This window comes from Equus przewalskii, chromosome 17 (assembly GCF_037783145.1).
Source record: "Equus przewalskii isolate Varuska chromosome 17, EquPr2, whole genome shotgun sequence".
NCBI lineage: Eukaryota > Metazoa > Chordata > Mammalia > Perissodactyla > Equidae > Equus > Equus przewalskii.
This window is the reverse complement of record NC_091847.1, coordinates 706,306-733,841: the sequence shown is the minus strand read 5'-3', so window position 1 is coordinate 733,841 and position 27,536 is coordinate 706,306. Positions and strand designations below refer to the sequence as shown.

At 44.1% G+C, this 27,536-nt stretch overlaps 1 protein-coding gene and 1 long non-coding RNA gene across 7 annotated transcripts in view; one reads left to right on the top strand and one right to left on the bottom strand.

Moving 5' to 3' along the window:
* ARHGEF4 (Rho guanine nucleotide exchange factor 4) overlaps positions 1-27,536 on the bottom strand; it is a 245,480-nt gene that overhangs the window by 82,357 nt on the left and 135,587 nt on the right. For 3 of the 5 annotated variants that reach the window (XM_070580930.1, XM_070580932.1, XM_070580931.1), the window contains one exon: positions 26,366-26,492. In XM_070580930.1, the coding sequence (XP_070437031.1) occupies positions 26,366-26,492 (127 nt within the window). Of the gene's footprint in view, positions 1-7,538; positions 8,443-26,365; positions 26,493-27,536 lie in introns of those variants that run through there. The other 2 variants (XM_070580933.1, XM_070580936.1) reach the window with 2 other exon arrangements.
* Positions 8,579-27,536, top strand: part of LOC139076726 (uncharacterized) — a 230,047-nt gene continuing 211,089 nt past the window's right edge. The window contains exon 1 of one of the 2 annotated variants that reach the window (XR_011528620.1): positions 8,579-8,727. This is a non-coding gene — a long non-coding RNA (uncharacterized lncRNA). The remainder of the gene's footprint in view (positions 8,728-27,536) is intronic. The other variant, XR_011528619.1, reaches the window with a different exon arrangement.

Genomic DNA, 27,536 nt, shown 5'->3' with positions numbered 1-27,536 from the left:
CTATTCTGATTGTCTTAGAAATAAATAAGCATTTATATAAATTAAATATTCCTAAAATTACCACAAGTTAAGGAAATGGAATCTCAAATACTTTTAATGTGAAGAAACAGAAGTATTCTTATAGAAACTAACTCGGAAACATCTTAAGTAGTTCAATATTTGGTTTAATAAATAGAACTACATCTTTACTGTATTAAATGATTATCAGTGGTAAACAATACACGTGTAGATTTTTATTCTACTTGGGTGTGTTCTTCCTAAACTCATGCAGACTTACTGATTGTGCAAGCTAGCACTCCTTCTACTGAATGTTAAAGACTATGAAAAATGGACATTTGTGCTTAACCAAATTGAATCACTATGTCTGACAAACTTTCCTTCAACAGGAAGTATGTCAGCTTGAAGATAATTTTGAAGATTTTTAGGTAATTTAACCTTCTAGTTAATTTCTAAGATCTTTTAGGTAATTTAACCTTGTAGTAGTTAAAGGATATTCAATAGATATCCAGATCATTTCAATAAAACAGAATACTGAATCATTGGTTACTAAACAATTTAAGTTTATGTACTCCTGCTTTTTATTTTTATTTTATTCTATGTTCCAGAGAGGCTATGTATAGATGGGTCTGTTAATGAATAGGCTTGCTTTTTCAACTTCGAGAAGTTGTACTGTAAGGGATGAAGACAGAACTAGAAAATTGTAGGGGAATTCTACTTGTCATGGTCAGAGCTGACTAGGAGTTGATGGTTGTTTTTTTTTTTTTAAAGATTTTATTTTTTCCTTTTTCTCCCCAAAGGCCCCCGGTACATAGTTGTATATTCTTCGTTGTGGATCCTTCTAGTTGTGGCATGTGGGACGCCGCCCCAGCGTGGCCTAGATGAGCGGTGCCATGTCCGCGCCCAGGATTCAAACCAACGAAACACTGGGCCGCCTGCAGCTGAGCACGCGAACTTAACCACTCGGCCACGGGGCCAGCCCCGAGTTGATGGGTTTTTAAATAAGATTTTCAAAAGGAGCTTTAGTAGCGAATGTTATACTGATGCCAAAAAAAGAGAAGAATTTGGTTTTCTCTCTGTTAAAATGACAAAATTTTCTTGGAGTATTGGTCTGTGCTTAATAACAGGTCGTAAAAGGTTATTCATTACTTTCTGTGTAAGCTACATAGACAGCAGAGATTCTATGTATGATGAAAATCATTCCTTGTGCTTTATGTTGACTTTGTCATGTCCTTGGTTAAGAAGACAAAAGTTCCTTAGCTAGGAAAGAGCATTATGTTGATTTTAGAAGTAGTTTATAGTCACTTTGGTTAGCTAGCCAAGTATTGTTCTCAGTAACCCATGATCCTATCTTAATCAGTGTTCAGATCAAATCTCTTGACAACTTTTGATGTTCTCCCCTTCCAAAATTAAATCCTAAATGATAACTTTTGCACCTAAAACTGTCATTGGTATTTCCCAGAGAGCTCCTGGAAAATCATAAAGCATCTGTTCTTTCATTTCAACACTACAATTATTAAAGTTTATTTGATCCTGAGGAGCTGTATGGGAAGAGCTGTCCAGTCGGAAGAGTTGCCTAGCCTTCCCTAGGTTAAATCTGAATGGGCGAATGCTAGCAGAAATATTTCAGAAATCGTTTGCTGTGTGGAAAGTTTCTAGAGAATGGCCAATGCCCTCGCTGTCCGTGCAGTGTTTCTGTTTGTGGGAGTCCTGGTGCTACTTTGCCTCCCATCATGCAACAACAGCGTAGTGTTAGCACCCATAACTTCACCTGGCTTTAAAATGCTAACTCGGTTGCAACTTTACTGCTTTCATTGGAATCTAGCATCTTGTAGGTGAGGGGTTTTCAGTTGGGGAACCACATCACCCACCCATGGAAGTTTATTAACGCACAGATGTTTAGGACCTGCCCCAGACTTACTGAATCTTTTTATAGATATTTTTGGTATATTATAACTGTATGCTTGATATAATAACATAATTTTGGCAGGATTATCATATGTTATATCTGAAGATTTTTTCCTCTGTAAAGATTATGTTCATCCATTTTTATAAATTAAACATAATTAACTGTTGAATGTAATGTTGAAAATAGGGTTAATCATGTTCATAGTTATGATGCCTGAAATTTTTGGACTGACTTTATCTTGTTTTGTATACTGCAGAACCACCAAATTTCCTTGTCCATTGCACTATTCTTGTTGGAAATTCTCATGAGATCTTTCACTTTTAAAACTATCAGTAACAATTTTACTGCAGCCCGTAAGTCTCTTCTAGCTAGTTCTTTGTTTCATTCTGATGCTTCAGCTACCAGCCTGAATGCTTCCGTCTTCTTCAACAAAGGCCTGGGGGAAGGACTACGCCAGGTACTTTTGGGTTCAGGGCTCTGACGATGTCACGTAAACACCTTTGAGACCACAACAGTGGATGAGTCAGGATTTCCAAAACTCTTGAAGAGAAGCAGATGAGTTCAAGACACTGCAAACACCAGACAGACCGGAGCAAGAATTAATTGCATAAAACCGAATGAGCAGACAGACGAAGGATGATTGTGGGTTTTATGTGCAACATTGTTGATATTTTAATGTTCTGTTTTCTGGATAAAAAAGGAACTCCCTTTTTCCCTCTTAAGTCATCTTTAACTCCTAAATAGCTATTTAGTAGACCATGTTTTCATAAAGTGAAATGAAACGTTTGTAAATGGTATCTTTTTCTCCCTGCCTGACCCTCCAGAATTTGGAAGCTCTTAACTGAGTGTTCTTATTTTCAAAGGAATCTAATCATTTGTGTGGGTTCCATAAGAATCTGCCGTCCTCAATGGCAGGAGGGACACTTGGAAACACTGGCTATGCAACCAAAGCCTTGCCTGGAAGGTCACTTTTGAGAATGATGCTAATTTAATCAAATTCAACCAGACACTTTTAAGGAGCCGAGGTTAACTTCATGGAGCCAAAGCTTACAAACCCCTCTTGGAAAAACCAGCCTGATCCTGGGCTCATAGGGTTTCCAGGCTTACATGTCAGTGAGGGAGGCCCCTCTCTGGCAGGCCTAGGAATTCTGGGATGTTTTGAAAACATTTAAGAGGGAGGAATTTGCCCAAATCTATAGATGCTACAGGTGAGATCTGGTGGGGAGTTCTTGGCTTGGCTTCCTAGCCACAGAGGTTCAACGTTCATAAATTGGAAAACTCTATATTGTCAAGATTTCAATACTCCCCAAGTTGATCTAGGATTCAACACAATCCACATCAAAATTGCAGGAGGCTATTTTGTACATACTGAGAAGTTGATTCTCAAATGTACATGGAAAGGCAAAAAAATAAAATAAAATAACTAAAGCAATTATTGATAAACCCCAAAATAAGAAAATGAAAAAAGCAATGAAAACTGGGCAAAAGATTCGAGTACTTCACCAAAGAAGATCGCAAATAAGCATATGGAAAAATGTTCCACATCAGTGGTCAAAGCCACGCCCCAATCTTCCAGTCTCTAGCCTCACCTCCTACTATGTTCCCCATTCCATACCATCTGCAATTCCTGCACATTTAAAGCCCCTGACAGCTCCTGGCACAGGTGCCCTTGCCAGAGATATCTTTCTGCATTTGTTCAGGGGAGCCCTCTCTCCGGAAAGCCCCTTCTAGTCCTCACCACAGCTCACTTGTAGGCATTAAGGCATACCTTCTCCTGAAGGGTTTCTCCGAATCACTTCCTCCCTGTCTCTGCCCTTCATACGTTGGGTTTGGTGCCTCTCCTCTGAGCCTCCTCATCTGTGTGGCAAAGGACTGGGGATGTTCAACCCTTACGCGTTTGAAGAAAGCACTGGCCCTCCACTAGCTCCTGGGACATTGCCTCTAAGTCCCTGAAATATCGTGCCTGATAAGATGTCTTTGTACGTCTGGGGCCTTGGGCCATGCCAGACAGTATACACTAACAACAATTTATGGTGGGAGCCTTGAGCTACATGCCACAGGCTGAGCTCTGGTGGGCCTGGAGACTAAGTAACTAATGTCAGCCTTGTGGGTGCTGCACACCTAAGTAACTGACCTCCAGTAAAAACCTTGGACACCAAGGCTTGGGTGAACTTCACTGGTTGGCAATACTTCCTACGTGCCGTCACACACTTGGTGGGAGCATTAAGCAAGGTCCGTGGGATTCTGTGGGAGGGCACACCTGGAAGCTTGTGCCTGGTTTCTCCCGGACTCTGTCCGCCCCAGGTGCCTTTTGCCTTGGTTGATTTTAATCTGTATGCTTTCACTATAACAAACTGTAACTGGGCGTGGAACAGCTTTTCTGAGCTCTGTGAGTCTTTCTGGAGGATCACCCACTGAGTGGCTTGGGCGCCCCGACACATCTTCCCCCTGGGTCCTCTTCTCTCAGAGCTCTTTTCATAATGAATTGTCACTGCCAGTGTCTCTCTGTGCTGTGATTTCTTTAAGGGCAAGACTCTTGTATGATTTCTCTCCCATCTTGAGTGCCGAATGCTGTGCCTAGAACATGACAAACGTGAAATAAATGTCTGACTGCAGGTGAGGCCTACGCTTCTTCTAAGTCATTCCCACTTGAGTCACAAACATGCCTCAGGGGTTGCAGAAGAAGGTGGAAGTAGCATGGGTTCTCTCCCACAGAGATCACACAACATGAACCATGCAAAAGCTGTCAACCCTAGAAGCCTGAGTTGAGAATTAAGCCTGTCAGACAACACATCCAGAATAAGAATTTAAAAAGCCTTAGCCGAGTCACAGCAGTGTGATAGCACAGCTGAGGGCTGCGGAGGCCACGGGCGCGTGGGGGGCGATGAGAGCAGTGGGCAGAAGAAGGGCCATGGACATTCCACCCTGTCAACTACATTTTATTTTCAGATTCTGCCTGCAAGGAAAGCTGTCTCCACAGCAGGATAAGTCAGATTTCAATGGAAAATTCCAGATTGGGCATTTAAAATTCAAGAAGCCTTTTGGGAACAAGCAGCGTCTATAGTTGTCCACTGGATTCCCTGGCTAATACTCGGTCCTGCAGGTAAGTTGCAATCCCAGCCTCAAGTTCTAGCCTTTCTGGTTCTTGCTGATAATGTCACAAATGTTTACCAATATACTCCATCATAAAAAGCACGGCACAATAATTAAGTTTTGCTAAAGGTCTTTTACTGGTAGTTCTTAATTAAGAAAGATTAAGAAAAAGAGAGAAACAGTTCAATTAAACACACATGTGCTTTGTCTTAGAGCTACAGACCAAAGAGAAATATAATATGCAATAAATACCAACCCACCCCAAAGCAACAGCTCTGACCAGAATCATGGAATTTTAGAGTTGATTAGAAAAGAGGTCAGATCTTTGATTTGAACGTCCTCATTTTGGAAATGGAGTAGCTGGCACCCAGAAAATAATCTGTGACTATTTAATAAAGACAACAGCATGCAAATAGCCAAAACACTACTTCAACGTGCCAAGCCCCCAGCATGCTGCCTTTCCTCACTAGGCCTGGCCCAGCCTCCACCCAACTCCAGCAAAGGCACCCCTCAGATTACATCAATCCAGGCTTGAAGCTCTGGTCAGACACGACCTAGCTGGGCAACCTTGAGTAAGTTACTGCATCTCTCTGGGCCTGTTCTCATCACTGGATTGTAGAATAATAATGCTTACCTCACTAGATTTTATGTGGTTAATGAGGTAACAGGGAGCATAATGCCTGGCATATAGAAGATGCTCAATAAACTTTCCCTTTGCTCGTCCCATCAAGTCTTCCTCCATGGCAGCCTTTCCAACCAGACTTCCTCATCTGAACCACAAATCCAATGAGAATTATTTGAGTGCCTATTTTCTCAATTCCTCCGAAGGATGGCAAAGGGCTAGTACCATTCTAGAAGAGAGTTCATTCATTGCATACAATGGACGTCTTAGGATATCAGGGCTTAATTCTCTGCAGGAATCCAGCTGAGAGATGGCTTCCTGGACTCATACAGCTCTACAGCGTTCATGGCAGCCCTCTTTCACACATCTAGTATTGGACACCACCGATACAGGGCCCCCCAAACAAGGCACGATGTGGAGGGTTGAGGGCTGGAAGTGGGAGCAGAGGATGAAGAGGGGTTTTAAAATGCCTTCCCTGGGGCCTCTGTGCTTGGCTACTGACCAGCACCTCCTGAGCACAGGTAGCGGGCTACCTATATGCCTGACAATACCCAGAACCCATCCTCAGCGGTCCAGTGTTCTGGGAGGGCATAGCATTCACTTCTGGGTCTCATATCAACTCTTCCAGCATCGTGTTGCTTTAAAATAAACCATGCCCTGCCATCGCGGGGGCAGCTCGGAGCTCCTCAAGGAGCAGCCTTCTGGGCCTTATGTTTTACCTGGGGCCACCCTCCCCCCACAATACACAGACACACATACACAGTACCCCAGACCTTCACGCATATACAGCTGTTAGCTGAAATTCATCCAAGTTGCCTCAATGCCAGTAGTCTGGTCTGGGCAGTCCCTGGATCTCAGGTCTCTGCCATCTCCACATGCCTCGCCCCTGTCCTGGTGCAGAAGGAAGAAACAGCAAGGGAGTCCTTGGGGGCGCCAGGGCCACCTCCCGGAGCCTCTCTGGGCCTGTTTACCATTGCTGAGGTGAAGGTATGGCTTCCAACACTGGAAGTGGAAGGAAAGCCACTTGGGCAAAGAGAAGGAAGGGTCCTTTGCCAGTTTGCTTAAAGTGGCACTACAGTATTATCTAGGCTGGTTTCCTCAATCTGGGTTCTGTTTAAGCACCCCAGAGAGGAGGGAAAGGAGAGTTTGAAGGGAAATGGGATGGGAAGGAGTCAGAGCTACAGAATTCTGGAGAACTTTTTCATGCTTTTCCCCGATGTTGGCGTGGCGCCCCCCGCACCGCTCCCCTCCCCCACCCCACCCGCCTCCTCTCGGGCTTTGCTGCTCTGACCAGAGCACACGCAGAGCCTTATCTCCACCATGCGGGGCCCTGCGGCTCTCACCGGCTGTCTCCCCACTCTCAGCCATAAACATAATGGGCATATTATCCCCGCTATTTCCGGGCAGCACACATCTTCCTTTATAGCTCCCACTGCAGGGGCTCAAAAATAACTTGTTGAGTGTTTGCAATTAGTAAAATACAAAGAATTCAGTTTAACAACTAACCAAGGGTAGGCAACCACCATAAAACGCCTCTAGACTTCCCTGCTTAACTAATATTTAGGGTCAAGGTCTTCCTCTCAATCTGTACTCAGAATTCGGCTCTCCAGGTGTAAAGAGGGGCACTAAACGGAGCGCACGGTCGCAGGGGACACCAAGGCGGTCCCATCTCAGGGAAGCTGCCCTGCTTATTTCAGAGGATCCAGGACCGGCCGCCTCCTCTGGGCTGGGGGCCTCAGTCCTGGAGCGACGACAGGCAAACGGAATCCAGTTCACCCTAGGCCAGCGAGCCCTCTCTCATCTCTTCCGTTTTATAGAGGTCAAGAGGCTGCAGTTCCGAAGCCAGACATGTGCCATCCGTCAAGAACAAACTGGGGAAGGGAAACAGCGCAGCAAGGGACCAAATTCCATCCTCACCTTGAATACTCAGTTTCCCAGGTGACGACGCGCCCCGCTACGGGGACCATCAGGGTCCCGGCTCTAACAGGTAACCCACTGGTAACTCACTGATAGAAGTGGGTGCAAGAAGGGACAGGGATGGTGGGCGGGTGAGGGAAATCAGAACAAAACCAGAAAAAGGAAAGCAATCAAAAGGGAGAAGCAAAAGGAAGGAACCAGAAGATGGAAACGAGAAACAGAAAAATTGGGGGGAGGAAAGGGGAAAAGACGGTCTCGAGGGGAGAGGAGAGAAGGAGCTCGGGAGGACCGACGCGCGGAGCGGGGGCGCCGGCGCGCGGAGGGCAGCGGCGGCGCCCTTACCGGCGGTGGCCGAGCGCAGGCTCTCCAGGCTCCAGGAGCGGGACAGGGCGCCGCGCATGCCCCCGCTGCCGCCGCGGCCGCCGCACACCACGCCGCTGCTGTCCGAGTCGGAGCCCGGGGACAGCCCGGCGCTGCTGCCGCCGCTGCTGCTGCTAGTGCCGAGGTCGCCGCTCGTCTGCCCGCTCGACTCGCTCGGGCATTGCTGCGCCCTCATGCAGGCGGGCCCGAGCTCCAGCCACAGGCTCGCGGGCGGCTGGGCCGCGGGCGGCGGCGCGGGCCAGGGCGCGGGGGTCGCGGCGGCGGCGGCAGGGCTGCCAGGCGACGGGGCGAGCGGGCCGGGGCCGGCGCCACCGTCGGAGGGCGAGGGGCGTGCGGGCGGCCGCTCGGCGACCTCGGCCCCATCCCCGCCGCCGCGCGGCCGCCGCTCCGGGGCCGCTGACATCATGGGGCTCCGCTAAGGAGGCTCTCGGCCGGCCGCCGCCCGCTCAGCTCTGCGGCCGCGCGGCGGGGATCCTCTGCGGGCGCGGGGCGCCGGGCGCGGGGCGCGCGCGGCTCGGGCGAGGCCAGGGCCCAGCGGGCAGGGCGCTGCGCCTCCGCGGGCCGCCCGCTTCTGCCCGGCCGGCGGGCGCTGAGCCGCGGCGGCGACCCCGCTGCGGGTCGCGGGCCCGGCCGGCACGCGCTCACGCACGCGCGCACGCAGACCTGGAGCGGCGGGCGCGGGCGCGGCGCGCGGGGGCCGGCCGCCCTAGGTGCCCGCCGAGCTGCGCCCAGCCGCCGGCGTTCGCAGGCGAGTGCGAGGACTGGGTCATCGGCGGGAGGGACGCCCAGACACCCCGCAGCCGTGGTGGTGAGTAGAGCCGGCGGGCGCTCGCTTTCCTTCCTAAGGATCCAGCTCAGACTTGCCCATCTGGGGCGGGAACGCAGGCGGAGGCCACGCGCAGCCTGGGGCAGAGACTAGGCGGGCAGCCCTGCACAGCGGGGCCGGGGAGCGCGCTTGGCCGGGACTTGCCGCTCGTCCCCGACCCCGCCACGCGCGCGGGGAACACGCGGCACACGCGACCCTCCCGACCGCGGGCCGGCAGTAGCGCGCCTCGCCCGGGGGACGCTGGCCCGGTGCTCTGTAGTGATCAAGAGGCCATAAAAAGTAGAGTCACCGTCCACGCTGAACGATTTTAGAAAGTGTCTGGAAAAGTCCAGTGACAAGCACAAACGAAAATGGGAGCCACACAGCACATGACATAGAGCCAGGGATTCCAGGGGTTTGTTTTTTGGAGGATAGCAGTTAGGGAACGAAGCCATAGGGAGCTGGTTCTAGTGTAAAGTGGTAGACGGGTTAATGATGGTGAGGATGAAATGAGAGGTGCTTGCCCCGCCTCAGCACACCAGCTGGTAGAGGGTGGATGCTGGAAAAGTGGTCGTCTTCTCCTCTTCCTTCCATTCGGGGTCCCTCTCCTGTAGCCTATCTCCTTCCTAAGCCATATGTGCTCCTGTCTCTGTATCAAAAGGGACCATGCATGCTCACCCTAACCCTAACCCCTCCTTGCGGGCACTCTGTCACCTCGTCTGCCGGATGAGTATGTTAACAACTGCTGGTGTTAAGAATCAGACCTTTACGTAAAGTCAAAGCTCTGTACAGCAAAGGTAATCCCAGTGGTGGTAGGAGTTCAGCTGATGGGCACTTGGGGGGTCACTCAGCCACATCTGCATCTTGAAGATAGTCCCTCAGTTTACCTTACTCATCTGGGGAACCTGTGTGCCTTTCCTCCCACTGCACATTTCCCACCCACTCCATTCTCTCCTGTCCTCAGGAAGAGCAGCCCTTCCCTCCCCTGTTCCTGAGGGCAGGCCCTTATGCAAGGGGGAGTCACCACGTGCGTCTTCTGCATTGCCCTTTGAGGCCTGTGAGATAAGCCCTGGGCAGGGACAAGCAGCTCAGGAAGGAGAGGGCCATTTCCAGTGTGAGGCCCGGATCAAGAGACACCCCTCCCAATCCGTCAGCAAGTCTGTGGATTCCACCTCCAAAATAAGTGTCAGAGTTGTCCATGACTCTCTTCTGCTTTACTGCCACCACTGCCGTACTGTGTATGGTAGATAGCTTCAGTCTGTTAGCCTCTTCCACAGAGCAGCCTGAGGGAGCACCACAGTAGAAATCACAGCACATCCCACTCCTGCTTCAAACCCTGCAGGGGACCCTGTGTGTTCTGCCCGACCTGTTTCTCTACCTCTTCTCATCCCCACCCTGTCCCTTGCTCTCTGCACTCCAGCCACTGTGGCCATCTTGCTCCTTCACCTTCTTGCCTCAGGGCCTTTGCACTTAGTGTTCCTTTTACCTGGAAGCCTCTTTGCTTTTCAAGGTGCTGGCTCCTTCTCAGCCTTCAGCTCTCAGTAAATGATGCTTCCTCAGTAAGACTTCATTTATTCCTTCCCAGCACTTATTACCATCTGTCAGCGGCTTGTTATTTACCTGTTGTCTGCCCCCCCGTGGACCACATGCACTGAGGGCAGCGGATCCTTACCCACGGCTGTGTCCCAGTGTTAGGAGCGGGCCAGTGAGGCAGGAAGACAGCGTTCTTGCTCTTTGGTCAGGACTTTGAGAAGACGATGTGTGGTCCTGAGTGGAGAGTGCACAGTCGTGCTCAGATGGCAGCAGCCTGGCCGGGCCAGCCGGCACGAACCACTGTGTCAGCCAGACAGCCCTGCACCATGCTTTTCCTCAGTCCATTCCTCTTTTAAATCTCCCTGGGACTTCAGTAAAGTCTTATTTGAATCAGCTACCTCAGTCTCAGCTGTACTGCAGTGATGAACAGTGTCCTGTTTGAGCTCCGGTGTGAGAAAGGGATCCATATTTCTTAAGACCATAGTGATGATGGCTGAAATTAATGCTTACCCCACAACTTCAGGGAATCGTAGGGGACAGGAGGTGGTGCAGCAAGACTTAGCACCTCGCCCCCACCTGGCAAGTTTCTTTCCCCATAAAACCTATAGGCTCCACTTCTGTTACTATTGAGAGAGAGCAGATTTTGATTCTCTTACCATCACATGGTAGCTTTATAATTATATGTATTTCTGGTGTGTGTGTGTGTGTGTGTGTATATATATATGAATTAATAGTGATATAATGTCTTTATCAGAAAGGTCAGCACAGAAGGATCAGCGTTTCTTGAGGCTGGGTCAGTGATGTGAAAACAGGAGTTGCAATGTGACTGTACTTGTATAAACAGACACGGAATGGGATGGAAGCTTGTCTAAGCCTTGAGATCGGCTTCTGTCCAGTCTTTCCTAACTAACCCTGTACTTCAGTTTCTACAAGTGTTGGATGGAAAGAAGCTTAAAGCCAGAGAGATCTGGGTTCAAATCCTGATTTTGTCTCTTACAACTCGTGACCTTGGGCAAATTATTTAACCTTCTTGAATCTTTCCCTCCTCACCAATCAAATAACAATATTAACAGCTATTTTTGCAGGATTAATATGAAAGCGAAATGAATTGATATGTAAATATGCAACAGTGTCTAGCAATGTCTGAAATATTAGCTACTATTTATTAAGCTTATATTAGATGTTAAATACTTTGCATATGTTATTTTACTTCCAGAAAAACTTTAACTGATAGGTACTAATATTAACCCCATTTTTCAGTTGAAAATAACAAGCTCAGAGTAATCCACGGCCACACACCTAGGAAGTGGTGGGATTGGTTTCACTGCTCCCCTCCATGCTTTGAACCACTGTGTAACTGTTAATTCCCTTCCTTACTATTTTGAGGATTCTCCAGGCGGTTCTTGCTGGAATGTCATTAGTGTCATTTGTAAGTGACACTGCAAGCCTACTCTGTGCAGAGCATAATGCTAGCTGTTGGGGATATAATGAGGAAGCTGAAGCGATGGATCCTGACGTTGAGTACCTATGCCATGAGCTCAGTTAGCTGCCTTATCTCCTCCAAGACTCTCATGAAATGACCAATGCATTATAATAATAGGGAAAATGGAGATCTACTTCAGGCGAGACAATGTGACAAGCTCCACTGACCCACTCCCCCAGTGAAGCTGGTGAGAATTATTTTAAAATAACCATTGAAAACCTCTGGAAATGGTCCTAAGGGAAACAGCAAATAAAGAAACATCTATTTAAGAAAATCAGTGAAAATTCAGTAAGAAAGTTGAGAATCTGTGACAGTTGAACCAAGACCACTTCTCCTTCCTGCTTCCCTGTTTGGTGAGGCAGAGATTCCACTCGGATGGCTGATGCCTGGTCATAGGGCGCCCACTTTCCCCAGCTCCCAGGTGGATAGCCTCCTTCCCTGGGGGAGCAGCGTTTCTCACCTTGACCCCGAATACCTGCTGTCGAGGAGAAGTCCTGGGTGGGAATGGCTGAGCAGTGGGGGCTCCCTTCTTGAACACACTGAGAATACCGGGGCTTCGAGAACCTTTCCTCCTGCTTATCAGGCTGTGATTCCCTGCCAGGAGAGACCAGTTGAGGGGACTGCAGGCCACTGCACCCCCCTTCACTGAGTGTCACTCAGAGAGAAGCCTGCCATTGCTCCAGGATTTTGCCTGGGGGGAAACTGTGACTGTAGGGAGGCTGTAAAATAGATAGCTACTAATCTCTTCCCAAAGGAACTGCCCTCATTTGTAATAGAGCATGGAGAAGTTTTCACCCAGAAGTGCTCTCAAGAACAGTGGAGGTTGTGGAGAACGGCATTTGTGAAGAGATTCATGGATCTAATGAAGATACAGTCTAGATGGTAACCCCCTTAGTTTGCAGGAAAGAACCAAAAATAAGATATTTGGGAGGAGCCCTTGTGGGATCAGAACAAATACCAAACACAGACCCCTGAAACTAGTCCTTCAAAGGAGCTAGAATTTGTTTGGATTAGTATGTAGGTCAGTTTATGCCCCGGGGCATTGCTGAAAACAGTAGAGCAATTAGCTGCCATCTGTGGAGCTGAAAAGCCTAGTGTGGTCAGGGAGAGAGACAGAGCCCTGCCACACCACTGTCATCCAAGGAGGACTGTGGGCATACCACAGCTGCACCTCCAGAGAGCAACGTCAGAGCCTTGACACTGGGACGGGAAACAGACTTCATTAAAACAGCTCACCCAGGTACTAAACAAATAAGCAGAGAACAATAAGAAGCCCAGAGTGGGGACAGGACTCTCAGTTGCTATGATATATTATCTAAAACATCCAGTTTCCAACCCAAAGTTATGAGACATACAAAGAAACAGGAAAGTATGACCCATACACTGGGAAAAAAAGTAGGCAAGAGAAACTGCCTGTGAGAGTGACCAGATGTCAGATTTATCAGAAAAAGAATTCAAATTGTCATTATAAACATGGTCATAGAACTAAAGGAAATCACGATCCAAGAAGTGAAGGAAGGCATGATGGCATAGTTGCATCAAATAGAGAATATAAATAAATAGAAATTATTTAAAAAAATGGAAATTCTAGAGATTACAATAATTGAAATAAAAATTCACTAGAGGGTCTCAACAGTAGGTTTGAACTGGCAGAAAAAAGAATTAGCATACTTGGCGAGAGATTGATAGAGATTATGCAAGTGTAAGAACAGAAAGAAAAAAGAATGAAACAAGTGAACAGAGCCTTGGAGAAATATGAGACACCATTAACTACACCAACATATGTGTAATGGGAGTACCAGAAAGAGAAGACAGAAAGGAGAGGAAAAAATATTCAAAGAAATAATGGCTGAAAACTTCCCAAATTTATTGAAAAACAATAACCTATGCATCCAAAAAGCCCAACGACCTCCAAGTAGGATAAATGGAAAGAGACCCACAAACAGACAGTCATAGAAAGCAAAAGACAAGAAGAAAACCTGAAAGCAGCAAGAGAAAAATGATGTGTAATTTACAAGGGAACCTCAGTGATATTAACAGCTGATGTTAACAGCTGATTTGCAGCAGAAACTGTGGAAGCCAGAGGAAGTGGGATAGCATGTTAAAAGTGCTAAAAGGAAAAAAACCTGTCAACCAAGAGTCCTATATCCAGCAAAGCTATTTTTCAAAAGTGAAGGCAAAGTAAAAACTTTCTCAGATAAACAAACTTTGAATTTGTTGCTAGCAGACCCAACTTACAAGAGATACTAAGTTCTTCAGACTGAAAACAGTGCTCATAATTTGAATTCACATGAACAAAAACAGCATTCGTAAAGCTAATTGTATAATCATAAAAGATACCATAAACTCCTGTTTTTGTCCTTTCTTCTCTTTACTGATTTAAGAAGCAATTGTATAAGTAATATGTATAAAATGTATTGTTTGGCCTATAAGATACAGAAATGTAATATAATGGAATATATCTGCCAAAAGTAGCACAAAGGAGGTGGGTTGGAGCAAAGCTGGAATGGCTAGGAAAATGATGACGTGGTACAGTAATAATTTTAATTGTTGTGTCTGTAACATTAATAGATGTAATAAATATAACAATAATACCACAAAGGGGAGAAAGGGAATAGAGCTATATAGGAGTAATATTTCTGTATGTTACTGGAATTAAGCTAGTATACATCTGAAGTTGATTCTGATATGTTGAGATGTATATGTTAAACACTAGAGTGACCATTAAAAAATACTCAAAAAATACAGTGCAAGAATCATTAGTGAAATTAAAATGATACATTAAAAAATATTCACTCATTGCAAAAGAAAGCAGTAAAGGAGGAATAGAGGAACAAAAAAAGAGAAGACATATAGAAAACAAAAAGTAAACTGGCAGATTTAAATCCAACTATATCAATAATAACACTAAATGTAAGTATATTAAACAATCCAATCAAAAAATGGAGAATGTGAGGCTGGATAAAAAACATGACTCACCATATGTTGTCTACAGGAGACACACCATAGATTCAAAAACACAAATAGATTGAAAGTAAAAGGATGGAAAGAGAAATATCATGTAAACAGCAACCACAAGAAATCTGGAGTGGCTGTACTGATATCAGATAAAATAGGCTTTAAAACAAAAAGAAAGTCACTAGAGATAAAGAGGGGCATTTAATAATAAAAGGGTCAATCCATCAGGAAGATAGAACAATTACAAACATATATACTCCTAATAACAGAACACCAAAATAGATAAAACAAAAACTGACAGGAATGAAGGGAGACATAGTTACAATGATAGAGGTTTCAATACCCAACTTTCAATAATTGATAGAACAGGACAGAAGATCAGAGAAATAACAGACTTGAACAACAGTATAAACCAACTAGACCCAAGAGACATCCATACAGACACCATCTAACAACAACAGAGTACACATGCTTCTCAAGTGCACATGGAACATTCTCCAGCATAGACCATACGTTAGTCCACAAAACAAACTTCAATAAATTTTAAAGGACAGAAATAATACAAAGTGTGTTCTTTGACCAAAATGGAATGAAGTTGAAATCAATAACGGGAAATTTGGGAAACTCACAAATATGTGGAAATTAAAAAGCATACTCGTAAGTAACCAATGGATCAAAGAAGAAATCAAAAGAAAAATCAGAAAATACTTTGAGATAAATGAAAATGAAGACAAAATATGCCAAAACTTATGGAACACAGCTAAAGCAGTGCTTAGAGGGAAATTTATAGCTATAAATGTCTATATTAAGAAAGAAGGGAGTGGGGGCCAGCCAGTGGCGCATTGGTTAAGTGCACACGTTCTGGTTTGGCGGCCTGGGGTTTGCCAGTTCAGATCCTGGGTGCAGACATGGCACTGCTTGACAAGCCATGCTGTGGCAGGCGTCCCACATATAAAGTAGAGGAAGATGGGCACAGATGTTAGCTCAGGGCCAGTCTTCCTCAGCAAAAAGAGGAGGATTGGTGGCAGATGTTAGCTCAGGGCTAATCTTCCTCAAAAAAAAAAAGGAAGAGAGTGATGTCACTATTATGGCAGAGTGAGCTGTTCCCGTGGTCTGTCCCCCCTAAGACACAACCAAAAGGACATTCATTAGTCAACAGAGGACACCCACACAGCACAATAGGATGTCTGAGAGGTGCAGGCAGCCATATGGCCGCCGGTGGTGGTGCTGGACCCCAGGTGCTGGAAGGAGGTGAGCAGGTCTCCTTCCCCTGCCCAGTGGCAGCGATCTGGGTTGTGAGGCCACGTGCATGTGGGGAAGAGGTAGGCCTCCCCGTGAACACTTTCCCTTTTGGAGCTGCATCCCAGCCCCAGGAGCACTCCACACCAAGGCAGCTCAGCCACAGGGTGGGCACTGCCACCCACCTGGGCTGCCAGTGGGTGCTGAGTGGGCTTGAGTGTGTGAAAGAAAGCACCCCTTCCCTCCCCTGCCACCTGGAGCACCAACTCAGCAGGCCAGCCAGGGCAGTGGATGCATACGAGAGTGCTCGCGCTTGCATATGTGACATGCCAGGCAGTGGCGGGCAGTGGGCAGGCGAGACAAGCCTTACTGGCACAACTTCCAGCAGATGTGGCAGGTTCAGAAAAACACAGCTGCTGCCCCCCAGTATGGCAGGTCTAATCAGCGAGCAGACACTACCGCTATGCTCCGGCTAAGGTCCACTTCATCAGACAAGAAGAAGAACTATATTAACACTGCAGAGCAGAAGGAAAATGACAACAGAATCTGAATAGACCAATCACAAGTAAAGAGATTGAAAGAGTAATCACAAACCTCCCAACAAATAAAAGTCCAGGACCAGAGGGCTTCTCTGGAGAATTCTACCCAAGAATCAAAGAAGACTTAATATCTGTCCTTCTCAAACCATTCCAACAAGATGATGGAACACTTCCTAACTCTTTCTATGAGGCCAACATCACCCTGATCCTAAAGCTAGACAAGGACAACACAAAGAAGGAAAATCACAGGCCAATATCGCTGATGAACATAGATGCAAAAATCCTCAATAAAATATTAGCAAACCAAATATAGCAATATATTAAAAGGATCATACACCATGAGCAAGTGGGATTCATACAAGAGACACAGGGATGGCTCAACATCTACGAATCAATCACTGTGATACACCACATTAACAAAAAGAGGAATAAAATCACATGATCATCTCAATAGATGCAGAGAAAGCACTTGACAAGATCCGACATCCATTTATGATAAAAACTCTCAATAAAATGGGTATAAAAGGAAAGTATCTCAACATAATAAAGGCCATATATGACAAAGCCATTGCAGACATCATACTCAACGGGGAAAAACTGAAAGCCATCCCTCTGAGAACAAGAGCAAGACAAGGATGCCCACTCTCACCGCTCCTATTCAACATAGTACTGGCGGTTTTGGCCAGGGCAATTAGGCAAGAAAGAGAAGTAAAATGGATCCAAATTGACAAGGAAGAAGTGAAACTCTCACTGTTTGCAGATGACGTGATTTTATATATAGAAAACCCTAAAGAATCCATCAGAAAACTATTAGAAATAACAACTACAGCAAAGTTGCAGGGTGAAAAATCAACTTACAAAAATCAGTTGAATTTCTATACTCTAATAACAAACAAGCAGAAAGTAAAAAATATAATTCCATTTACAATTGCAACAAAAAGAACAAAATATCTAGAAATATATTCAACCAAGGAGGTGAAAGACCTATACAATGAAAACTATAAGACATTATTGAAAGAAATCGAAGGTGACATAAAGAATTGGAAAGATAACCCATGCACATGGATTGGAAGAATAAACATAGTTAAAATGTCTCTTCTACGTAAAGCAATCTACAGATTAGTGCAATCCCAGTCAGAATCTCAATGATCTTCTTTACAGAAATAGAACATAGACTCTCAAAATTCATATGGGGCAACAAAAGACCCGATAAAACGAAGGCAATCTTGAGAGAAAAGAACAAAGCTGGAGGCATCCCAATCCCTGACTTCAAAATACACTACAAAGCCATAGCAATCAAAACAACATGGTGCTGGCACAAAAACAGACACACAGGTCAATGGAAAGAATTGAAAGCCCAGAAATAAAACCACTTCCCTTTGGACAGCTAATCTTGGACCCAGGAGCCAAGAACATACACTGGAGAAAGGAAAGTCTCTTCAATAAGTGGTGCTGGGAAAACTGGACAGCCACATGTAAAAGAATGAAAGTAGACCATTATCTTACACCATACACAATAATTAAGTCAAAATGGATTAAAGACTTGAAAGTGAGATGTGAAACCATAAAACTCCTAGAATAAAATATAGGCAGTACACTCTGTCATCGGTCTTAGCAGCATCTTTTCAAATGCTGTGTTTACTCAGTTAAGGGAAACAAAATAAAAAATAAACAAATGGGACTACATCAGGCTAAAGACCTCCTGCACAGCAAACCGAAAGACAAGCCACCAACTGGCAGAAAATATTTGCAAATCATATATATCCAACAAGGGGTTAATCTCCAAAATATATAAAGAACTCACAAAACTCAACAACAACAAAACAAACAACCCAATCAAAATTGGGCGGGGGGGGGGGGCGTTGGCCCAGTGGTCTAGTGGTTAAGTTCACGTGCTCCGCTTCAGCAGCTCAGGGTTTGCTGGTTTGGATCCCAGGTGTGGACCTACAAACTGCTCATTAAGCCGTGCTGTGGCAAGCGTCCCACATATAAAGTAGAGGAAAATGGGCACAGATCTTAGCTCAGGGCCAATCTTCCTCAGCAAAAAGAGGATTGGCAGCAGACATTAGCTCAGGGCTAATCTTCCTCAAAAAAAGAAAAAAATGGGCAGAGGATATGAACAGACATTTTTCCAAAGAAGATATACAGATGGCCAACAGACACATGAAAAGATGTTCAACATCGCTAACTATTAGGGAAATGCAAATCAAAACTACAATGAGATATCACCTTACACCTGTTAGAATGGCTATAATACCAAGACAAAAAATAACAAATGTTGGAGAGGATGTGGAGAAAAGGGAACCCTCATACACTCCTGGTGGGAATGCAAACTGGTGCAGCCACTATGGAAAACAGTATAGAGATTCCTCAAAAAAATTAAAAATAGAAATACCATACGACCCAGCTATCCCACTACTGTGCATTTATCCAAAGAACTTGAAATCAGTGATCCGAAGAGACTTATGCACCCCATGCTCATTGCAGCATTATTCACAATAGCCAAGATGTGGAACCAACAGAAGTGCCCATCTATTGATGATTGGATAAAGAAGATGTGGTATATATATACAATGGAATACTACTCAGCCAGAAAAAAGACAAAATCCTCCCATTTGCAACAACATGGATGGACCTTGAGGGTATGTTAAGTGAAATAAGCCAAACAGAGAAAGACAAACAACGTATGATTTCACTCATATGTGGAATATAAACAAACATATGGACAAAGAGAACAGATTAGTGGTTACCAGAGGGGAAGAGGGTTGGGGAGTTGGCAAAAGGGGCAAAGGTGCACATATATGTGGTAACTTAGGAAAATTAGACTATTGGTGGTGAGCATGATGCAGTCTATACAGAAACTGATAAAAATAATGTGCACCTGAAAGTTCTGTTATAAAACCAATATGACCTCCATAAAATAATTTAAAAAAAAAGAATGGCTAAAACAAAAAATAGTGATAATAGCCAGCATGCAGACAAACTGGATCACTCAGATTTTGCTGGTGGGAATATAAAATGGTGCAGCCACTCTAGAAAAGAATACAGCAGTTTTTTAGAAAAACTGAAAGTGCACTTCCATATGACCCAGCAGTTGTGCTCTGGTGCATTGATACCAGAGAAATGAAAACTTTATTTTCACACAAAAACCAGGACATGAATCTTCATAGTAGCTTTATTCATAAATCTAAAACTAGAAACAACCCAAATGTCCTTCGTCCTCAATGGTTAAACAAACTGGTTCCTCCACACCATGCACCGGTACTTAGTAGTCAAAAAGAACAAACACTGGTACATGTAACAACTAGGATGGCTCTCAAGAGATTTATGTGGAGTGAAAAAAGCCAATCTCAAAAGGTTACATACTGTATAATTCCAATTATATAACATCCTTGAGAAGACAATACTATACAGGTGGAGAGCAGATGAATGGTGGCCAGAGATTAGGGACACAGGAGAATTGGGGGGGTGCGTGGCTATAAAAGGGTAGTAGGTAGGATCCTGGTGATGAACGGTCTGTATCATGACCATGATGGTCACAGGAAACTACATGTTATAAAACTGCATGGAACTAGATACGCACAGAAAATGAATGCACGTAAAACTGTGAAATCTGAATAAGGTTCGTGCGCTGTATATGCAATTTCCTGTTTGTGATATTGTATGAGAGTTATGCAAGATGTGACCATTGGGGGAAACTGGGTGGAAGGGACATGGCATCTCTCCGTAATATCTTAAACTGCACGTGAGCCTACAGTTATCTCTAAATAAAAAGTAATCCATGCAGCTACAAACACACACACACACACACACACACACACACACACGAAAGAAGAAAGATCTTAAATCAGCAACCAGATCTGCACCTTATGACACTGGAAAAAGAAGAGCAAAACTAAACCTAAAGCAAACAGAAGGAAGGAAATATTAAAGTGTAGAGTAGGAATTAATAGAGAACAGAAATATAGAGAAATACTGGGGCCAGCCTGGTGGCACAGTGGTTAAGTTCACATGCTCTTCTTTGGTGGCCTGGGGTTCATGGGTGCAGTTTGCAGGTTCGGATCCTGGGTGAGGACCCATGCACTGTTCATCAGGCCGTGCTATGGCAGCATCCCACATACGAAATAGAGGAAGATTGGCACAGATGTTAGCCCGGGGCAATCTTCCTCACCAAAAAAAAATATATATATATATATATATGTATATATATATATAGAGAGAGAGAGAGAGAGAGAGAAATAGAAATAGAAATAGAGAATAGAGAAAATAAATGAAACCAAATGCTGGTTCTTAGAAAAAATCAACAAAATTGGCAGACCTTGAACGTGTTTCACTAAGAAAGAAGAGGACTCAAATTAGTAGAATTAGGAATGACAGAAGGGACATCATTACTTCTGACCTTGAGAAATAAAAAGGATTATAAAGGAATACTATGAACAGTTGTACACCAGCCAGTTAGATGACTTAGATGAAATGGACAAATTCCTAGAAAGACACAAACTCCCAAAACTCACTCAAGAAGAGATAGACAACCTGAATAGACCTATAACAAGTGAAGAGATCAAGTCAGTAATCACAGCACTGCCTACAAAGAAAAGCCCAGGCCTGAATGGCTTCACCCCTGAATTCTACCAACCTTCAAAAAAAAGAATTAATACGAATCATTCACAAACTATTACAAAAAATAGAAGAGAAAGGAACATTTCCCAGCTCATCTTATGAGGCCAATAGTACCCTGATTCCAAAACCAGACAAAGATATTACAAGAAAAGAGAACTACAGACCAGTATCTCTTATGAATATGGAGGCCAAAATCCTCAACAAAATGCTAGCAAACAAAATTCAGCAAAATATAAAGAGAATTATACATCTTGACCAAGTGAGATTTATCCCAGAACTGCAAGGGGGCTTTACCATCTGGAAATCAATTAATGCAATATACCATATCAATCGAATAAAGAGCAAAAGTTGCACAGTCCTCTCAATAGACATGGGAAAAGCACTGACAAAATCCAACACCCTCTCATGATAAAAACTCAACAAACTGGAAATAGAAGGGAACTTTCTCTATCTCATAAAGGGCATCTACAAAAACCTCAGGCTAACATCATACTTACTGGTGAATATGGGATGCTTCCCCCCCTAAGATTAGGAACAAGGCAGAGATGTACCTTCTTGTCATTTCTGTTCAGCTGTCCTGTACTGGAGGCTCTAAGCAGGGCAATTAGGCAAGAAAAAGAAATGAGACATCCAGATTGGAGAGGAAGAAGTAAAACTATATTGACAGATGACATGATCTTGTATATAGAAAATCCCAAGGAATCCATTAAAAAAACTACTAGAACTAATAAATAAGTTCAGCAAGGCTGCAGGATACAAGATCAATATAAAAAAGTCAATTGTATTTCTATACACTTTCTATGAACAATATGAAAATGAAATTAAGAAAACAATTTCATTCACAAAGCATCAAAAAGAATAAAATGCTTAGGAATGAATTTTTCAAAAGAAGTAAAAACTTGTATTCTGAAAATGACAAAACATAGTTGAAAGAAATGAAAGAATATCTAAATAAATGGGGAAAAATCCCATGTTCATGGATCAGAAGACTCAGTATTGTTAAGATGGAAATACTCCCCAAACTCATTTACAGATTCAGCACAATCCTCATCAGAATCCCTGCCGATTTCTTTTAGAAGTTGATACCTGATTCTAAAATTCACATGGAATTGCAGGAGACTCAGAATAGCCAAAACATTCCTGAAAAAGAAGAGTAAAGTAGGAGCACTCTACTTCCCAAACTTACTGCACAGCAGTGGTGAGCAAGACAGGGTGGAACTGCACAAGGATACACACAGATCAGTGGAATAAAACTGACAGTCCAGGAATAAACCTATCCATCTATGGTCAATTTGCTTTTTTTGTGTGTGTGAGGAAGATTGTCGCTGAGCCAACAACTGTGCCAATCTTCCTTACTCTACGTGGGATGCCGCCACAGCATGGCTTGACAACTGGTGCTAGGTCTGTGCTTGGGATCCAAACCTGTGAACCCTAGGCCGCCAAAGTGGAGCGCATGGACTTACCCACTGTGCCACCAGGCCAGCCCCTCTGGTCAGTTTGCTTCTGACAAGGGCACCAAGACCATTCAAATGGGGAAGGAATAGTCTTTTCAACAAATGGTGCTGGGACGACTTGATAGCCACATGCAGAAGAACTCAAAGTATATCAAAGACCTAAACGTAAGAGCTAAAACTATAAAACTCTTAGAAAAAACATAGGGGTAAAGCATCATGACCTTGAATTTGGCAAAGGATTCTTAGATATGATGCCAAAAGCACAAGCAACAACAAAAAAAATAGATAACTGGACTTCATCAAAATTTAAAAAAACTTTTGTGCTTCAAAAGACACCATCAAGAAAGTGAAAAGACAACCCACAGAATAGGAGAAAATGTTTGTAAATCATGTAACTGGTAAGAGACGTGTATCCAGGATATAAAGAACACTTGCAAGTCACTAAAAAAAGACAAATATGCCAATTAAAAAATGAGTAAAGGATTTGAATAGACATTTCTCCAAGGAAGACATAATATACAAATAGCCAATAAGTACATGAAAAGGGAAAGCAAATCAAAACCACAGCAAGGTACCACTTTACACTCGCTAATTTGACCAGAGTTGAAAGGTCAGATAACAAGTGTTGGTGAGGATGTGGATGTTGCAGGAATTACAGTGGTGATGGGAATGTAAAGTGGTGCAGCCACTTTGGAAAACTGCTTAGCAGTTCCTCAAATGATTCAACATACAGAGGTAACATCTGACCCAACAGTTCTACTCTTAGGTGTGTGAATGAGAGCATATATATGTCTTCACTGAAACTGGTACATGAATGTTTACAGCAGCACTGTTTAACATAACCAAAAGATGGAAACAATCCCAATGTCCATCAGTGGATGAATGGCTAAGCAAATTGTGGTACATCCCTACAATGGAATATTATTCAGTCATCAAAAGGAATGATACATGTGACAACATGGATGAACCTTGAAAACATTATTCTAAGTGAAAGAAGCCAGTCACAAAAGACCAGGTCCTATATGGTTCCATTCATGTGCAAATCCAGAATAGGGAAATATGTGATGATGGTTGCACATATCTGTGAATAGACTAAGAAACACTGAATTGTACACTTTAAATGGGTGAGTTTTATGGTATGTGAACTATATCTCAATAAAGCTGTTAAGAAAATGGAGAAATTCCTTTACCAGCATTAGAAACTGGGGAAGGGTATCAACCACTAGTCAGCCACAGTCTACAAGAAAAATATAATTGGCTTGAAGGAAGAAGTGACCCATAGCTTTGACATAACAGTACAACTAGAAGGAAGGTAGGGAAATTCCTGGTAAAACCCTACAAACCCTCCCTGAGTCACAGGTGTGGGCCGTGGAGGGCTTCACGTGATGCTGTGTGCTGGGGACTCGAAAGTCCTATCTGACTCTATTGGCTCCACTCAGAGAGGAGAGGACATGGTGGAGCTTATCCTGGGCGCCGACTTGCGGGGCAGAGTGGCATGCTCCCACATCAGGCTAATTCTTGGCTACCCCTTCGAACATGGAGAAGAAATGCTGGAATGAGGCACAGCTTTCTGCTGGGACTGCTTACAGCTCCCTCCGAGGTGACTGACCTCCTGATATACAGGAGAGCTTAACGTTTCACTTCCTACTTCCATAGGAAGATGTGTTTGAAGGATTTTAACAGAAACCTGTAACAATCTCTGGAAGGATGTTGTCTCCAATGCTGCTTGATAACAGCCATTGCTGGGGAAGGATTGATGGCTGGAAAGATAAGCAAATAGAGAAATTTCTCCTATAAAAAAACCGCCAGTCAAAAGAAAAGCAGATGAGTTTGGAAATGAGTTTATAAAACATGAACAGAACAAAATTTTAAAAAATTCCCAATTTTCTGTTTTTAACAAGTTTCAAGAGGACATTGGAAAGACTTACTGGAGATTAAAAACATGATCACTGAATCATACATTCTGGTAAAGGCAACGAACAGCAGGTGAGATAGAACCAGAAAAACAGAGTGGAAGATAAAACTGAGAAATTCTGCCAGAACTGAGAGAAAAAAGAATCAAAAAGGGAAAATGATGAGAGGTTCCAGGGATGGAAACTGGAAATACAATTTATACAAAGTAGAAATCCAGAAGTTTGGAACAGCTGGAGTAGAAGCAATAATTAAAGGAAAGAAAGCTTTCCTAAGCTCAATATAGAGACCCAAGCTCACAGTATTTGACCCTCACATTCCCCTGGTGAAATGGGAAGACAGGTGTTATCACTCCTTTTTTGAATAAAAAGGAATCTGAGCTACAGAGAAATGGAGGGAGGTGCCTAGTGTCTCACCCCTGTGTGGCGTGCAGCTGCAGTATTCTTGGTATGCAGGCATGCAGGGCCACCTGTGTCACTGAGGGGTTTTTATTTCTTATTCTGCAATATTAAATTCATCTGCCAATTAATTCGAATGAGGCTAAGAAATAATAGGAAAACATGATTATTAAACTTTGAATTTGTAAGAAGCTTCTAACTTCAAGGGCCAAAATCAGCTTTGAGGATTATTGCTGGAAGAAAGCCCCTTCCAGAAGCCTCTAAATGATTCCATGACTTAATGAAGAGCTTGTGTTAGAAATATTTTTTCCCTTGAAAAGATTCTTTCAGTAGTTGTCAAACTCCTTTTCATGACTTTGCTTACTGTGAATTTAAGATCACAGCCATATATGGGAAAGCATAAAAGTCCACTGCACGATGCAGCATAAGTGCATACATTTGCTAATGGAAAATAAGCATGTCCACCAGCTAATCTGAGTGGCCAGCTCCCCCAGGACCAGCACCCAGTATGCACTGAGTCAGAGTCAGAGCTCAAGACTCAGGTCTGCATCAGAGCCAACTCCTTAGCATGGCATATGCCACTTTAATGCTCAGAGCCTGACCACTGCTCTCCATATCATCTTTTGCTAACTCTATCGGCTTTCTACAGGTCTTTAGCTTCACAGGACCAAAGTGCGGACAGCCTTGAATGCCAGTCCCATTCCTACTCGCCAAGTCAGGATGAAGTACATGTTTGACAGGCAACGCCATTTTGCTTTTTCAACCTGTCTAGGGCTTTACCCTTCTTTATCCTTCTTAAGCACCAGATTTGGCCTCTCCTTCCAGCCAGCCGGATGCTTTTAGACTGTGAGTTGCTGTCTAACATAATCTGCAGCTGCTCAAGACCTGATACCCAACATCTGTCCTTCCACCAGGAGGCCTTGAGCATTTTCAGCCTGTCCAGCTCCTCCTAGGTTAGGTCTAGGAAAGGCAGTGGCTGTGCATGAGGAGGCCCCATTCTGGCTCTCACTGGGGCCCAGTTTCCTTCTGGCACAAAAGCTAGCCCTTTTATGGACAAATATGTGATGTGATGCTGTTTGCCATAGTTTTGGGAAAGGGACTCAGAGAGGCTGCCATAAAACTCAAGAAAGAGGCTCGTCCCTCAGAAGGGAAAACACTCAAGTTCCATCACTAGATGAGAGATGGCTCTCTGTGTGATTATTTCTTCTGCAAGTTATATCCTATTACAACGCCCAAGGGATGATCATTAGTTCTGCTCAAAATAAACGAATGGAGCCAGGTTTGGGGATTCAATAACGGAATCTTCCCCAAACCAAGAATTCCCTTTGTCTGGGTGCTAGGAACCTCTTCCTAATTGAAGGGATAAGAGACAATGGTTTATCTTGATCACCTTCAAGCTACTTCTGCCAGACAAGTAAACACAGCAGTCTACAACACACTCTTACTTCTTGACCTTCTTTCCAGGACATCCAAGTGTAAAACAAAAGAGAGAGGCACCTAACTCACCAGTGTCCGGTCTGTCCTCCGGCCAGCACAGGTGGTTCAGTCCTGTTGGAGCACTCTGGGAGAAGGGATGGCTTCTTCTAGGCAAATTCAGAGTCTCTGGAGAGGTAACAGTCATCTTCCTCCAACACTGGGAGAGGAGGAAAGAGGCAGAGAGTAAATGAAGACAAGATGACCTGCTGTCATTGCCACATCATAATTTTTTAATTGTCCAGGACCTTGCTGTGAGCAGAGCACACAGCCAAAATGCACACAGCTCCAGGAGGTGTCATTCACATTGAAATCCATGAGGAAAAAAAAAGCTTCTCCTGTAGCTGGTAGTCTGTAACCTGTATGGCCATATGTGGCAACCATGGCAGAAGAGGTTATCATTCAACAATGTGAAATGAGGATGTTGAGGTCTCCAAACCCCTGAATCTCTCCCAGCCGGTCAGCCACACAGCCCAACATTTCTCCAAAAGCAAAACTGTTAATAGTTTTAGCTAAGGCATATTCTTTTAGGGCTACTTAATTAAAATGCAACTCATGAAGTCTCTGGCATCTCATAGTTATGAGACAGACCTCACCTTTAGACAGTAAGGACCAGGGTTATAGGAGGTCTTGCGAAGACAAGGGATATTGTCCCTTTCTTTATCATCCCACCATCCAGAGATAAACTTGGCCCCTCCCAGTTTTGTCTACTTTATAAGGTTATTGTATTAACTTAAAAGCTGTGGTCAGTATTCAAATAAACGTTTGTTCCCTTTCCTTATCTTTTGTATCCTTCATACTATTAAGTAATAGCGCTTAAAAAATTCTTTTAGTGATATCTGGAAACATAAATATACAAACAAGGATGAAGACGGAGTAGCATACTGCAACCCCTCTCTTCCATTTGAATGCAACTAAAAACCTTGGACAGATGTATAGATCGGTTATTTGAAGACTCTGAAAGTAAATGCTAACAGGGCATTTGGGGAAGGAAACCAGAATTTGAAGTTACACTAATCCTGTGGTAAGTTTCCTGTTTTCTTGTTCCTGTGGTATCCCCTGGCCTGAAGTCAACAGCAGCTTGAAACTGGGTGTGGACAAAAAGGACTCCGAAAGAACCCCTCTCTCGTCTGAAGAGAGGGAAAAGGGGCCCCCAAGGGTCTGAACAAATGGGGGAAATCCTCTATGTTGTTGTTTCCTCCCA